This window comes from Diceros bicornis, chromosome 16 (genome assembly GCF_020826845.1).
Source record: "Diceros bicornis minor isolate mBicDic1 chromosome 16, mDicBic1.mat.cur, whole genome shotgun sequence".
Taxonomy (NCBI): Eukaryota; Metazoa; Chordata; class Mammalia; order Perissodactyla; family Rhinocerotidae; genus Diceros; species Diceros bicornis.
Window position 1 is genome coordinate 35442953 of NC_080755.1, and position 17062 is coordinate 35460014.

Sequence of the window (17062 nt, forward strand, 5' to 3'; positions counted from 1 at the left end):
CTCTAATTCAATGACTGGTGTCCTTATGAAAAAGGAAAATTTGGACACAGAAATTCACACGGGGGAAGGCCATGTGAAGGTAAAAGCAGAGATTGAGGTGATGCTTCTATAAACCAAGGAACACAAAATCTGCCAGCAAACCACTAGAAGCTAGAGGAGAGACATGAAATAGATTCTCCCTCACAGCCCCCAGAAGAAACCAACCCTGCTGACACCTTAATCTTGGACTTCTAACCTCCATATCTATGAGACAAATTTCTGATATTTGTGCCATCCAGTTTATGGTAACTTTTTTTTTTTTTTTTGAGGAAGATTGGCCCTGAGCTAACATCTGTTGCCAATCTTCCTCCCTTTTTCCTTTTTTCTCCTCCCCAAAGCCCCGGTAGATAGTTGTTCTAGTTGAGCTTTGTGGGATGCCGCCTCAGCATGGCTTGCTGAGCTGTGCATAGGTCCGCACCCAAGATCCGAACCAGTGAACCCCAGGCCGCCGCAGCGGAGCATGAGAACTTAACCACTATGCCACCAGGCCAGCCCCAATGGAACTTTATTATGGCAGCCCTAGCAAACTAATATACTCCCTTCCTACTGTGTTCTGTGTTTCTTTCAATTCATCCTCTTTTGAAAAAACCCAGGCTGTTTCCTCTGCCTAGAACACTTTTCTTCCTTCTTTCCCATCTATGTTTCTCCCCAGTCACCTGGCCAACTTCTACTCATCCTTCAGCTCTCTGATTCATCCTTTCTTCCGCTGCAAAGGCTTCCTTGTCTCACCTGTACCCCACAAATGTAAAGAACCACTCTGATGTGCCCCCATGGATCACTACATAACTTTTCATACTTATCATAATTAATTACAGTCAATTCTGGTTCTTTGCAGTAGTTATGTTCTATAAAGCAGCCATGATCGCTGAATTAGTGAATACTGAACCATTGCTCCTAGGGGAAGTACAGGGTTAAGTTCCTGTGAGCCTCTTGTCCCGACATTTTCATCAATCAATACATAATCTTGTTTTATGTGTGTTTCTGTTTAAAAACACCTTATTTAATATATATTATTGATTCACTAACATTGAATTCATGATCAACAGCACTATAACTCATGCCTGAATGAAGCTTACCTAATACATGTATTTTCTCCATAAGGCACATCACAACATTCTTACACTTAGGAACACAAGACAGCACTTCAGCACTACACTTAGGGGCTACTTTAAGTGGTGAAGGCACCAATAAAAAGCACAAACATGCAAAAAACATGGCACTAAATAGACTGCAAAAAGGATACTTCTTTACGGTATGAGAGCTGAAACAAGAAGGCAGAGCACTGCCTTGTTGGACCTCAACTGGGAATGCGCACATTGGACGACAAATTTTTTGCCACTCTGCATGTCTGCAAATGACCACAAAAGCACCATATTAATTTGTGGGTTATACATAAATTTTAGTGAGACTAGGTAAATTCATAAACATGGAATTCATGAATAATGAGGATTACTGTACTTATTTAGTTTTCTGTCTTTCCTATGAGACTGTAACTCAGAGAGAGCAGAGGCTACACCTACCTGTGTCTATTTTCTCTCCAGTGCTATGCCTGGCCCATGGCAGATGCTCAACAAATATCTGTTGAAAGAATGAATGACAGACAGGTGCAATAATAAATTTGCATGCTATTGTGCTGTGGAAAATACAAAGATAAATTAATTTAGGCTCTGGGCTACTTATACAAGATAACAAACTTACATACATATGTATGCCAATAAGTGTAGCAGTTTCAAAGATATCTAGGAGTTTGGACAATTTGTGCCTGAAGATCAATGAGGGCTAAATGGAATGAAGCTGGTTCTTGAAGTAAGTCAGACAATGAGGAAAGAGGAGACTTTTTAGGGAGAAGGCATAGCATAAGTAACTGATATGTGGGGAAACATGAGTTGCACAGAAGACTGCATTTGGCTAGAGCCTACGCAGAGAGTTCACCTTGAGAAGCAGTAGAAAACAACATACCAAAAGGAGGCTGAAGTAAGAATCTGGAAGATAAAGCAGTTCCAGGTAGGAGACCTAATTTTTATTCCATCAGATGTGATGAGCCATTGAAGAGTTTTGAGCACAGGAGGGACAAACTCCTTATGATATATTGTAAAGTGCAGGCATGATGGGAAGCACAGAACGGACTTTCATCTGAGCTTATTAGAAATCCTATTAGAAAGCTTTTGTTCTTTTTAAGAAGTATCAAGAAGGCCCTCCATAGCATAGAGGTAGTCTTTAAGAAATGCAAGATTTAGGAAAGGAATGAAGAAGAGAAGTAGGGAGCAGCCAAAGCAGATCATAGCTTCCTAAGAAGCCCTAACTGTAAACGGATTCTGGCACCTGTTAGCCTCGCTGAGGTCCATCTCCTCTGTGAAGTCTTCCGGAACACTATGCTCTCATTTCAATTCTATAATCCTCAGTGTGACCTCAGCAATTTACTTTAATTTCTACAGGACTCAATTTCTGTGTCTCTAAATGAAAAGGAAGGGATGATGTGGATTGTCACTACTCAAGACAATCTTAGCCTCACTCATTAGAAATGAAGACTCTTAGGCCCCACTGCCCACATCTACTAAATCAGAATCCACATTTTAGTAAGATCCCCTGGTGAATGATGCACACTGATCTAAAGAAGATCTTCATTCTCTTTTGAGAACAAATATAGTTGTTTCTCATTATTCACAGATTCTGTATTTGCAAATTTGCCTGCTTGCTAAAATTTATTTGTAACCCCCAGATCAATACTCACAGCCATCATGGACATGCACAGAAAAGTGTAAAATTTGAGTCACTTGATGTACATGTTCCCAGCTGAGGTCAAACAAGGCACTGCTCTGTCTTCATATTTCAGTTCTTATACTGTAAACAAATGTCTTTTTTGCAGTCTATTTAGTGCCTTGTTTGTCTGTTTTTTGCAATTTTTGTGTTTTTTTATTGGTGATTTTGTCATCGGCACTGGTCGGATCACTGCGGTGGGGTCCGAGGTTCTTGATCCACAGACACAAAAGAATTTGAGAGCCGACACACAACAGAAGTTTTAACAGAGGAAGATTTATTAGCAAAGTGAAAGTACACCCCCAAGGGGAGGGGCAGGCAGCTGGCGGCAGGGAGGGCGGACAACTGCACCAAATTTGTGATGGTTGGTGGCTTTGGAAGGTCACGTCCTGGGGGTGAGTGAGGGTCTTGGAAAGTGGATCAACTGGAGCATTGTCTCCACCCCCACGTCAGGAGGGGGAGATTTTTTCTTTACCAGGGCATCTCCAGAACTGTCACGGTGGTGAACCCCCCAAAGGGGGTCAAAACCACAATGCAAATGAGGGTATAATGAGGCCTGGGGCTACTCTTGGTCAGGGTCGAGGGGAATGTTGCACGTCTGAGGAGCCGCTGCCTGGTAATTAGGACGCTGCACCTGGTGGAGTGACCTTGCTCCCAGCTCATATCTAGCTTCCTATCTCAATTTCACTGTTTAAAATGCGCCTCAAGTGCAGTGCTGAAGTGCTGTCTGGTGTTTCTCAGTGCAAGAAGAATGTAATGTGCCTTGTGGAGAAAATACTTGTGTTGGTAAGCTTCATTCAGGCATGAGTTATAGTGCTGTTGGTCATGAGTTCCATGTTAACAAATCAACAATATATATTAAATAAGATGTCTTTAAACAGAAACATATGTAAAACAAGTTTATATATTCATTGTTTGATGAAAAAGTTGTGACCAGGGGCTCACAGGAACATAACCCTTTATTTCCACTAAGAGCAATATTTCAATATTCACTAAATCAGTGCACTGTGACCTTACAGAACATAACTATCAGGAATAACAGGAATCGACTCTCTCACAACTGCGTGAAGATAAAGGCAAAATCCGAACACAGAATAAGAGAAAGGATATTATGCAGAACTCATACTTTCAAGCAAACATTGAGAGACAAATGGAAAATAACAATTTCACAAAACAACTAAAACTTAGCTCCAATTTTAAATAGTCCATGAGGTCCTGGAAAGCCTCTGTTTTCTCTTAACTGCTGTGAAGAGCCCTGGTATAGAATGACACTTATGTGTTCTTTTGTCGTTGTTGCTCCACAAACACAGAGCTTCCCTGGGTGAAATCTGAAACTGACTCCCGTCACAGAGGGCAGAGACTGAACAAAAAGGCCACTCCAGATTGGTAGGTGGCAGGTTTAACAGGCAAGGGAACTTAACTATGAGGCTTGTCTTGAGCGGCCACAAGATAGGTAGATCTCCCCAACACCTGCCAGAATCTTGAGTTTATATAGAGGCCTTAACTGGGTTCAGTCACATATATCACCCAGATGGTCTCAAAAACACGTTGCTCTCTCAAGGCTGCATCCTTGAAAATGGTTCCCACTATGGGAACAGTGGGTAGAATGTACATTCTAAGGACAGGGGAGCGGGATGAGGAGCGTCTGATTGCCTGGGTCCAGCTTGCAAGTCAACAAGCGGTCACATCCTCTCAATGACCTCCTCCAACTGACTTTAAGACAGAAAAAAGGACAAAGTTTCACCCCTGCACCTTACTTAGACTTGGTTTCTCTGAGAAGGTGGAAGTCCCAGTGTTTCATTTCTCACATCTCTCATTTGAGTCTTTCTTTCTCTGTTCCCTTACTAAATCCCCCCTCCAGCCTGACAAGCATCCCTCTCTTTCTGGAAAGAGTATTAACTTTTGCAACCCTTACACTAATGAATAGCTCAAATGCAAGCAGACTCTCAAGTGGACAATTCTCCTTCTTTTTGCCCCTCTCTTTTTCATTCCAAGGTTTCTTTTAGTGTTTACATAAGCTTTTTGTTCTGTTTCTCATTAAAAGATAAATTCCTACAACACAGTGAGGATCTTTTCTTCTTTTTATGTCCCTGTCACTCTTTCCCTGTGCATTTACAGAATTTGGATAAGTGTCAAAGCAACTTAGAATGATTCCAGAGATCACGAGGAATTACTTGTGTCACTAATTATTGTCTATGGACTCAGACTCTGATTGTTCTTCTTCCTTCTGTCTTATAGAGGCAAGTCTGAGTGTTAGGTCAACAACCTTTCTTTGATTAAATATTCATGCACAAACACAAATGCACACAGGCAAGGCAATAAGAAGTGCCAAAAATAACAGCAGCATCTCTGTCCTGCAGTACATGTAGAAGCACAAGTAAAGAGAGAACACAGACTAGAAAGGTGGATCAAACACAATGTAGACTGAGGATGCACTCATTGCAATAGGTTTCCTAATAACAGTGAGTTCTCAGAAATGTCTAAAGTCATTATCATCTCACAATACTTACAGAAAAAATGAAATAAAGCTCTTTGTGGCCTCTGATCTTACAGACCAGGTTGCATGATGACATAGGAAACACACACTGAGGGATACTAGAGGTGGCACCACACACAGATGGGGTACACCATTTCCTTCCTGGTGAGACTGGAGAGGCCAATGTCTAATACAATGCTTGGTGTAGTTCACAGCACACTTTAAGCACTCAGTAAATATTTGTTAAATAAATGGAGGACCCGCAAAGACGCTGAGTGGATCAAAATCTCCTCGCTCCATGGAGTTAATCTGTAATGAGTCAAGATGTTTACCTGAGAATATAATCTATAGAGAGGCAGAGGGATCAATGGCAGTGCTAAATATCACTGAGGATGCTAAAGATACTGCCATTAATGATTTATTTTCTGTTGCAAAAAGTAAGTTCAAGAACAGTTCTGGAATATTTCCTCATAGTTTGGTAAAAATATCATGCCTTTTGAAGTCAGACACACCTGGCTCTGCCACATATTAGCTATTAATCATATACAAATCACTCAACCTACCTTACAGTTACTTTTCTGTAAAATAGGGTAACAGCACCTACCTCACTAATTTGTTGAAATAATTAAACAATCTATGTGAAACCGCCTAACATATTATCTGACAGATAGTGTTTTTCAAGAACTAGTTTCTTTCCTACTATCTTTATTCAACACCTGCTCTGCGCCAGGCACTAAAGTAGGGTGCAGCGGTAAATAAACATGATACAAACCCTTCCCTTGCAGAACTTGTAGTCTAGGGAGAGACAGCCATTAACCAAATTATTAAGGTAGAAATTCTCAAAAATACTGTGAAAGAAGAAAGGATAGATTTTTGAGTGAGATGATTTAAGTAGTGTTGGGGAGGAAAGGGAGGTCAGAGGAGGCTTCTCTGAGGGTGTGATCTTAGGCTTGCAATGCAAAGATCTAATAGAATTTCCCTTGGTGGGGTAGGGGAGGAGGATGGAGACTCTCCCAGGTCTAGTATGGCTTTGTGAAAGCCTGGAGTTGATGGGACTTAGAGTTTTAAAAATCTTTTTAAATCTTGACTCAAGAGAATATAAATAACAATCAGATAGTTCTTACATTGTTTTTTAGCCCTCCTTTCCAAAGTCTGAGTACTAGAGATCACTCCCACATTGAGTGAGGGGGGTGAGGAGGCACAAAGAGCTCATCCCACGCTATGTTCCTTGGGCATGAACTGATCGTCCTTCCTAGGGGAGATATGACCTCAATCCTCTTTATAGCTGAGATTCTTGACAGTGATGTCATTCAACTGCAAGTTTTCTTTTTGTACTTGCGACACTGAGAAACGAGCTGCTTCTATTACATAACAGAAATATTACAAAGCAGCACACATGCAAGATATACTTTTATTACTTTTCAGAATACCTCGTACTTTTGATCTTTTCCTTTTTGTAGCTGATAGAAATTACCTTTTTCATTGGAATCACCCAGGCCTTGTGGGTTCCTGCTCCAGAATCACTGGTAGACATTCTTGCACTCATCTTTTTCCACATTATCACTTGACAAATGGCCAAGAGTATAGGCTTATGAGGTAAGATTTTTCAAGTTTCCTGACACTGTTGTCTATTCTATCATGTGATTAGGTTCTAAGACACCAGGAGTTATTACAAAACTCGTAAAGGCAATTTTTTTTTAACTGGAGAAAAAGGAATTATATGATCATTTAAATCTCACAATATTATAGTCATTTTTTCTTGATGGATGTTCAATAGTAGATGGTTGCTTTCTTAAGCTATGGATGCATTTTTTTTTTTTTTTTACTACAAGCTAGAGAGAATAAATTGGGTGACAAAAACTGACAAAAGCAAACCTCATTATCACTACAAGAGTCCTGGACAACTTGAAGGAATGGACCATTATCAAAAAATTTCTCAACCATCATTAAAACCTGTTATTTGAATAATTAAACATGAAATTGAAATAACATGGTAAAAGAAACACAAAATCAAAGCTATAACTCCAAACGTGAATTAAATATGGGACCAAATAGTCAATGAAGTAGCCTACCACGCAAAGAAAACCCCTGTGCATAAAAGTTATTTTCCTACAGACAGGCAGTGGTCCGTGGAACTGCGGGTTCTTGAAATGCAAATTGTGTTCTATAATTATAAGTGTGTGTTATATTTAGGAGTTGTAAAAGATCACATGGGTAAGAAAATATCATTCCTTTCCTTTCAGAATAAGATGCCTAAGGCTTCTATTTCCCCTACAGACATAGCCTTGCAACTGGACTCTGATACTTAGATCTACTAATCAATATCTTCCTGACCCACGGTTGGTCCAGGAAAGGCACTGTCAGTTTTGGTTTCTGTGATTTTTACCATGCTGCTATGACCTACCAAAATCCTCATCCTTACTGGCATATTAGTTTTTCTTGTTGCATTAATGTCTTTAACAATTACAGTCCAGTCTTCTAATATTTCCCCATAATATATTTTTAATGTTATTTTTTCTGATTATCTTTAAAAAGTTAATATAAGTCGATTCTGGATTCTAAGAGTGAATATCTTAGAACTAAGCACTGATACTTCATTTTTATGCCTTTATCTGTGCCATGTTTGTGACTGTGTCGGGGTCAATTAGTATTTCTTTAACTGCTGTGAGCTAATGAGAAAAGGACAGAAATAGACTTAAGACAAAAAATGCTTTGGGGGCCAAGTAAAGGCCAAATGCCATCATGGTACTTACACTAATGAAGTTTTCATAGTAATTTGAATAGAAAATGAGGCAAGAAAATTGAATGCCATGTGGTATACCGCAGTATAGATGTGCTGCATTTCAAAGAACCAGTCCTGTAAGAGTAGTCAATCCATATTCATGTTGTAGGCAATAGAGTTTCAGCAAAAAGACTGTGTATTATATTAAGACTGTTAATTTAAAGTTTTTACATTTAATTTGTAAATTTGTTCTTTTTTTTTTTTACCAATTTATAGGAAATATATATGTATATATATAGAGAGTTTTACTTAGGATTATACATTAAGTAATATTATAATAAAAGTAATTTAAGTCAGCACTGGGATCAGAGAATTTAGCCCTTTACAAATTGTCAATATTTTATTCAAGTTTGAGAAACCTGTTTCACATCAAACCTCACACCCATTGCTGGAATTATCCTTTAGACAGCAGCTGTAACTATTTGTTTTACTGTTGGACAGCTCTGATTATTAACAAGTTCAATTTTTATTGTTTGCTGAAACTACATTTCCTGTAAGTTCCAACCCTTGGTGGTAGTTATACTTAGGAACAAATCAAATCAGCTCTCTTTTTTGTTGGAACTTTAAGTTATAGGAGGATAACTATCCTGTTTTTCCTTAGTCTTGCTTCCACAAATATTTTTGAGAACTTACTTTGGGAAAAGCATTGTGCATTAGCCATTTTTCACCTTTCCAGGTTAAACAGCTACAGTCCTTTCAACTTCTTCCTTGAAAGATATTTTTTCCTTAATTTTGTAATTTACACATACTCTAGCAGATGTCCCTCTTACAATGTGGCACCTAAAAATAAACACATAGAAAATAGAGATTTTTATTCAATATCTTCAATAGTAAATAGGAATTATTAAACTCAGCAACGTATTAGTGTATTAGGCACTAAGGGGGACAGATACAGAAGTAAATGGCACACTATTCTTGCCTTGAGAGTTCTGAATCTAGTTGGAAATGAAAATTACAATTTTAAATAATATTAAATATTATGAAAATAAGCATTGTAGGAGTTCAGAGGGTTCAGAATTCTGAGTTCTAGAGTTGTTATTGGATGTTTTTAGGCTCTAGCTAGGGTTAGGTCTTGAAACCCTAGTTAGCCTAGGATTGGGTCTGAATATACCCAGTGTAAACAAGCCCCTACCTAGTTTGTCAAAAGTAGCGCCAAAACTGGAACCCAGGTTTCTTTGTTTTTTGTTTAGCCCTTTCTCGACTCTCTAAAGCAGAAAGGAAATCTTTGCTTGAGATAGCAAATTGGTGATTAAATCCATAATTTTTCGAAAGGCCACTGGAATCTAAACTTGGCAAAATTCTAATTCCTGTGATTGTTCCCTGTTAAGCCCCTATTAACCCTTCAGCCAGTGAAAGTTGTTACAATTCTTTTCGAATCGAATTTCTTTTTGGATTGACTTGAGATATAGCTCAAGCCCAAATGACAGCTTCCTATTTTCTTTAAAAAAAAAAAAAAAAAAAAGTCCCGTTAAGACAAGACGAACACAGGAAGCCGGGAACGTAACCAGCTGGGCTAAGTTTCCGAAATCCTATCTGCCCTTAAGCAAGATGGTGGGCGCCTTCTGCACATGCGCAGAATGGAAGCTTGGGAGGGCGGTTCCGCCGCATCCGGTCGCGCTCGGGGCAGGGATTGGCTGCCTCCGGGCTGAGAGGCGAAACCGGAAGTGCCTGTGTTGTGGGGCTCAACCAGTTCAGTCCCGCCGTGTTGCCAGTACCTTGCTTCCAACCGTAGGCGCTGCTTTTGTAGGGGGTACCATGGGGGAAGCGGAGAAGTTTCACTACATCTACAGTTGTGACCTGGACATCAACGTGCAGCTTAAGATGTAAGAGAATCTGGGGACGGGGACTGCGATTCTTGGAGCTTAGGGATCGGGTGGCAGGTGCCTGTGGGTTGGGGAGAGAAGGTGGTTACGAGCCTGAAGGCCGGCCTGGGGGCGGCCGGGAGGGCTGTGGCCGGGGAAGCGGGGAGAACGGGAGCGTGGAGAGGGCCTGTGTGGAGAAGCCTTAAGGACGTGGTCTCTGTCAGAAGGCCAGCGGTGGGAATAGGCCCTAAGTCCCACGGTGTTGTACTTTTCTTCAAAGCATTTTGCTGTTCACAGCAACCTTTTTAGGGATTCTTACTGTCCCATTTTACGGATGAAGAAATCAAGTCTCGGTAAAGTCATCGTCCCGCAGTTAATAATTGGAAGATCTTTACTTTAGAACGGGGCTGGAAGGTGGAATAGAGACTGCAGGAATTACGGAGAGGTAGACACAGGCGGATGTGGTGGCTGAGAATAAGATGAGCACATGAGTGTAGTTTTAGAAGCACGGGAGGTGATCGAGGCTTGGGTCGAATCTTTGGATAGTCTGGATTGTTTAGCCAGAGAGGTTGTGACTGGAAGATGAGGGTGCTAGTTGCGAAGGGACCAGAGATATGAGAAAGGAGCCTTCCAGGAGAATCTTGGGGCATCATGGTTGAACTAAAAAGCATGACATCTTGAGGTGAGAATAATGGAACTGAAATGGGGGACAGCTAGGACCAAGTTGGAAATTCTGTCCATTTTAAGGCGGTCTTATAAAAGTATTTTCATAGGTGAAACTATCACATTATGAATCACAACATCACTAATAATATGTTTAGTCAATATTCAACAAATGTGCCTCAGGCAAAGGGCAGCATACCTGCAGGTGATTTCTAATATGATTCATCGAGTTGGTTAATACAGAAAACTTCGAGTCATGCAGACACCCATCTCTTACCGTCTCCGGTCATTCACAGGTTGTCTTGAATCTACCTGCTAAATATCTTTGGTCCACACTCCCTTTTCTACCCCACCGCCCTTAGCCTTAGTCTACCTTTTTCCTTTCTAATTTTGTCTAAAGTTCTTTTAACTGATCTCTTTGCTTTAAATCCCACCTCTCCATTATGTTCTTATACTCCTGCCAAAAGTCCCATAAATACAGGTCTGATTATATTACTCTCACTTCAGATAATTCAGTTACCAGATTTTTGAATGTTCACTTTGTGTCAGGCACTGTACTGAAATTTCATTGTCCCCTTAATTTGCATTCTTATCCCTAGCTTCTTCCTCACACGAGCTTTATGCTGTAACTATACTACCAAACAGCTTGCAGTTCGCCAGACACACCATCTTGCCTCTTTGCCTTTGTATCTGCTGTTCTTCTCTTCTGGGATGACTTCCTACCTCTTTGGCTCCCATCTCCCATATATTGTTCAGGATGATTTCAGGCCTGTATCTGGGATACTAAGTGCCTGCCCCAAGCCAGGTCAGATGCTCCTGAGACTTTTTATTTATTTTGTATTGATGTCATAATAGTTTATAACGTTGTGAGATTCCAGTTCTACATTATTATTTGTCAATCACCATATAAATGTGCCCCTTCACCCCTTGTGCCCACCCCCCAACCCCCTTCCCCCTGGTAACCACCACACTGTTCTCTCTGTGTTAGTTTATATTCCACATATGAGAGAGGTCATACAGTGTTTGTCTTGCTCTGTCTGGCTCATTTCACTTCACATAATACCCTCCGAGTCCATCGATGTTGTTGCAAATGGGATGATTTTGTCTTTTTTTATGGCTGAGTAGTGTTTCATTGTATATATGTACCACATCTTCTTTATCCAGTCATCTGTTGAGGGACACTTGCGTTGCTTCCACATCTTGGCTATAGCGAATAATGCTGCAATGAACATAGGGGTGCATAAGCCTCTTTGGATTGTTGATTTCAAGTTCTTTGGATACATATCCAGTAGTGGGATAGCTGGATCATAAGGTATTTCTATTTTTAACTTTTTGAGGAATCTCCACACTGTTTTCCATAGAGGCTGCACCAGTTTGCATTCCTGCCAGCAGTGAATGAGGGTTCCCTTTTCTCCACACCCTTTCCAACATTTGTTATTTTTTATCTTGGTAATTATAGCCATTCTCACGGGTGTAAGGTGATATCTTGTGTAGTTTTGATTTGCATTTCCCTGATGATTAGTATGTTGAACATCTTTTCATATGCCTATTGGCCATCTGTATATCTTCCTTGGAAAAATGTCTGTTAATATCCTCTGCCCATTTTTTGAGCAGGTTATTTGTTTTTATGTTGTTCAGATGTGTGAGTTCTTTATATGTTATGGAGATTAACCCCTTGTCAGATATATGGTTTGCAAATATTTTCTCCCACCTGGTGGGTTGTCTTTTCTTTTTGATCCTGGTTTCGTTTGCCTTGCAGAAACTCTTTAATCTGATTAAGTCCCACTTGTTTATCTTTTCTTTTTTTTCCCTTGTCTGAGTAGACATGGAATCCTGGAATTCGAGAAGATCCCCTTATGACCAATGATGAATAGTGTACTGCCTACATTTTCTTCCAAGAGTTTTATAGTTTCAGGTCTCACCTTCAGGTTTTTGATCCATTTTGAGTTAATTTTTGTGTATGGCGAAAGCATGTAGTCTACTTTCATTCTTTTGCAAGTGGCTGTCCAGTTTTCCCAGCACCATTCATTGAAGAGACTTGCCTTTCTCCATTGTATGTTCTTTGCTCTTTTGTCGAAGATTAGCTGCCCATAGGTGTGAAGTTTTATTTTTGGGGTTTCAATTCTGTTCCATTGATCTGTGTGTCTGTTTTTGTACCAGTACCATGCTGTTTGATTACTATCGCTTTGTAGTATGTTTTGAAGTCAGGGATTGCGATGTCTCCAGCTTTGTTCTTTTTTCTCAGGATTGCTTTAGCTGTTTGGGGTCTTTTGTTGCCCCATAGGAATCTTAGGATTCTTTGTTCTATTTCCATGAAGAATGTCATTGGGATTCTGATTGGGACTTTTTGATGTATCTTTCTGTAGTGGGAAGGACATTGGCTTTAGCTTCCTCTGCCCTGGTTTTTAGTCTCAGCTCTGTTATTTACTCTGTGATCCTGGATAATGAGCTTGATCTCTGAGTTTCTGCTTCATCATTTATAAAATGAGAGTATGGTGAAAAGTAAGAAAGAAAGAGTGTATAAAATACTTGGCACAATATCTGATGTAATCTTGATGTCCAAGCAGTGTGCTTTCCTGTTTTATAGTATCTTGTACATATTTTTTATGACTTATAACCTTGTATTTTTTAATTTAAAGAAATGATCAGATAATACATCTACATAGTAAAAAAAAAAAAATTGAGAGAGTACAAAAAGAATAGGCAGTTAAAAAGTAAGTTTCCTCCCCAGAAGCAAGGACTTAACATTTTCTTGTAACATTGTCTTGTCTTTTATTTCGAGACCTCTATGCCTAGTATAGTAAATGTTTGTTGGAGGAATAGATGAATAAGTGGTAAGCTTGAAATTATTAAAATGAATTTAAGTCCTGGAAGGCTGGTGACATCTAGATGGTAGACCAAGAGTTGATGACAGGGTTTAAAGTTAAGAAGACCAAAATAGAGAAATATATTGATGAAGAAAGGAATGATCTTAGGTGTGTTAGGATTTTAAGAGACCTTTATTAGATATAAAAGTAACTTTAATTTCATGTACAGGAAAATGTTTAGGTAGCAGCAGGTTACTGTGACACAACCATAAACTCTTCTTAGTGTTTGTTGTGTATATGCTTAAAAAATGTATGTCTAAACATTACTGTTCTTATGCTTCCAGAGGAAGTTTGGAGGGGAAGAGAGAACAAAAGAGTTACAAAGCTGTTCTAGAAGACCCAATGTTGAAGTTTTCAGGACTGTACCAAGAGACGTGCTCTGACCTTTATGTTACTTGTCAAGTTTTTGCAGAAGGGAAGCCTCTGGCCTTGCCGGTGAGAACATCCTACAAGGCATTTAGTACAAGATGGAAGTAAGTTGTTTTCTTGCATATGGTGGGTTCCAGAGTATTCTCCCATTTCTTCATAGATGTTGCAAGTATGAAGTGTGGTTTGGTAGGGATTACAGAAGAATTTTTGTTTTTTTGAATTTCTTTATTTAATACCTATAAGTGTTGATCGAATAGTTTAAAGCAGTGATACATAGCAGTATTATAACTGCAATTGAGGTGGAAGTGAATTTATGTTTGTATTCAGTATGTTGACATATTTTTATAAGAACTTGACAGATTCACAAAATGACCTAAACCAAAAACACACGTATAGCATCTTTAAATTCTCTACCATTCTGTGCCCTTGAACACATAAACACTTCTGAGTGGTCTGAAATGTTGTCCAACTTGATGTTTGGAACTTAGATCTTTAGAGATATCTATTGTCATCTGTTTGGATCATATTTTTATTATTTTAAATATGAAACTAACTTTTTTTTTTAAGTTCATGGTTTATGGAGCATGGTACATTAGCAAACCATTGTCGGGATACAAGGAAAATATAATGAACATGAAGTTCCTATTTTTCCAGAACAGTGTTGTGGTTCCTTAATTTAACTTCTTGACACTTCTTATTTGATAGATTGTATGATGCAGTTTTAATGATGGATCCATGAGTTTTATTAAGCACCCTGGTAGGGTCGCTGCAGGATATGCAGGTTGTGTGCCTCTCAAGGTAGGAGCTTAGGCCCAGTCTTCATGGAAGACAAGTGTGGCCACATGGACTGCCACGCTATGCTGTTGAGGGTACTGCCCTGTATTTACCTAGTGTGGCCCAGCAGGCCAGAAATGGTTTTTCAGAGACAGCAGAAGCCTGAGCTCTGGTGATCTGGCTACACCGAAACCTGCTATTTTAATGGTATAATTTCTTTAGTAGTCATTTTGTAGATAGATATACACAAACACACGTATATATATGTATAGATACTTGTTATTCTGGCAAATTTCAAACTTATAAAAGTAAAGAGAATAATATAATGAACTTCCAAGGCCCCATCACCTAGCTCTGATAATTATTAACTTGAAGCTAATCTTGTTTCATCTATACTCACCATTATTTCGAAGCAAATTCCAAATATTATATCATCTTAACTGTAAATATTTCTGTATATCTCTTTTTTAAACATAACTACAGTACCATATTACACCTGAAACAATGGACCAAAATTCCTTAATTGTATCAGAGCTTCGTAAGCTGGAATCAGGAAGTCTACAAAACCCTGAAATTATATGCAGAATTTTGTGTGTGTTGTTCATTTTCACACGGACAGAGCTCAAAGCTTTTATTAGATTTTTTTGAGGTGGCTTGTGACCCCTCAAAATTCTTAGAACCACAAATTTAGGATGGTTTGTTCATTAGCACAGGATGGCACTGCCTAGTATTTACCTTTTCAGCCTGACCCACCATGTAGATAGTAATTAAATAAATTTATTTAGTTCCTTAAGCTTATCTGTAGTGGAGAATGGCTTTTTAAAGCATATAATTTATTTTTTTAAGAACTTCATGCAAGAAAAGGATTTAATGACTTTCTCATTCTCCTTTAAATTCATAGCCATCTCTAATTTTCCTGTAGTTCCTTGAATTTATATGGTGGATATAAATGATTTGTCCTTTAAATTTTTGAGAATTCTGTTCAATTTCTTACAGATGCAGATATATTTGACCTAGACTGGGATATGTCCCATTGAGAATAATTTTGAGTAAACAGAGAAACAGTTCTCTCTGTCTGCTGGATATTACTTTGTGTATTGTTTGCATAGTTTTCTTTTGGGATTTTAGAAGCCATCTGTTGTTTAAGGGAGTTGAAATTATCAAATAAATTCAGTGTGCAATTTGGATGCCAAAGAAAATTTGGAGAGATGAATAGAGAGTAAAAAATAAAGAGCTGTGGTGTCGTTACTATATGATTAAGAATATTCCTTAGTGAAATCGTATATACAGACATGCTTTGAAAGCATGAAAAACTAATAGCTAAGCATTATCAGTATTAATGAAATAACTTGAGGAACAGAAAAATCTCTCATAAAAATATTGTCCCATGTCTGTCTAGAGCAGTCTGGTAACTTCTTCATGTTATGAAGGTAGTAGATAGTCTACTTCAACCTTTTTAAGGTTTGGTTGTTTTTTCCTGCTTTATTAAGGCTCTTAGGAGCATATTATCCTCAGCAGTGTTTTGAGGGTAATATGAGTAATTCTGATTTTTTTCTCTTCGTAATATAAAACTGTCTTCCAGAGAATGCTTATAGAAAATCACAGTTTGGTTCAAAACGGGTTTGGTTCTAACAGGGTTAAGTGTTTTCCCAGCTTTGTATTGGCCATTATCCTATTCCTTTGTTTTAGTGATGTTCTCTGAGTTTCTTGATTAAAGGATTTACCGGTGTTATTTCTCATGAGCTTTGTTTTTCAAAAATTTTGTTTCATGTGTTCTGTATTGAAAACTGAAGTTGCCTGGAGCAAAACTAAGGTAACTGCCACATTATTTTTTATAGTACGCATTTAATCTTTTGGGTTTTCTTTTTGTTTTTTGTATTGTTTTTTGAGGAAGATCAGCCCTGAGCTAGCATCCAATGCCAATCCTCCTCTTTTTTTTTTTTTTTTTTGCTGAGGAAGATTGGCCCTGGGCTAACATCCGTGACCATCTTCCTCTGCTTTATATGGGACACCACCACAGCATGGCTTGATGAGTGGTGCATCAGTGCGTGCCCGGGATCCGAACCTGCGGACCCCAGGCCACTGCAGCGGAGTGCATGCTTTTAACCGCTTGTGCCACCGGGCCAGCCCTCATTTAATCTTTTGGGACTTTTTCTCTTGGAATCCTTCTCATATGGTTTGTTAATTTGAAAGACAGTTTTATATATATGTTTATGTTGACTTTATTTCCATAGCTGGAATGAATGGCTAAAACTGCCTGTAAAATACCCTGACCTGCCCAGGAATGCTCAAGTGGCCCTGACCATATGGGATGTGTACGGACCAGGAAAGGCAGTGCCTGTGGGAGGAACAACCGTTTCACTCTTTGGAAAATACGGGTAAGCGTTCTCTTCTCCTCATCTTTAGGAATATCACAGGTCCTTTTCTTTTCTTTTCTTTTCTTTTTTTTTGGTGAGGAAGATTGGCCCTGAGCTAATGTCTGTTGCCAGTCTTCCTCTATTTTGTATGTGGGGCGCTGCCATAGCGTGGCTTG

General features: G+C 39.1%; 1 protein-coding gene across 3 annotated transcripts in view; it reads left to right on the plus strand.

Moving 5' to 3' along the window:
* Positions 1 to 9741: 9741 nt before the first annotated feature.
* The window catches only part of PIK3C3 (phosphatidylinositol 3-kinase catalytic subunit type 3), a 142943-nt gene continuing 135622 nt past the window's right edge, over positions 9742 to 17062 (plus strand). For 2 of the 3 annotated variants that reach the window (XR_009222447.1, XM_058557028.1), the window contains exons 1-3: positions 9742 to 9877; positions 13671 to 13859; positions 16764 to 16907. Coding sequence is in view for 2 of the 3 variants with exons in the window: in XM_058557028.1 (XP_058413011.1) it covers positions 9810 to 9877; positions 13671 to 13859; positions 16764 to 16907 (401 nt within the window). In the remaining variant the exon portion in view is untranslated. Of the gene's footprint in view, positions 9878 to 13670; positions 13860 to 16322; positions 16343 to 16763; positions 16908 to 17062 lie in introns of those variants that run through there. The other variant, XM_058557029.1, reaches the window with a different exon arrangement.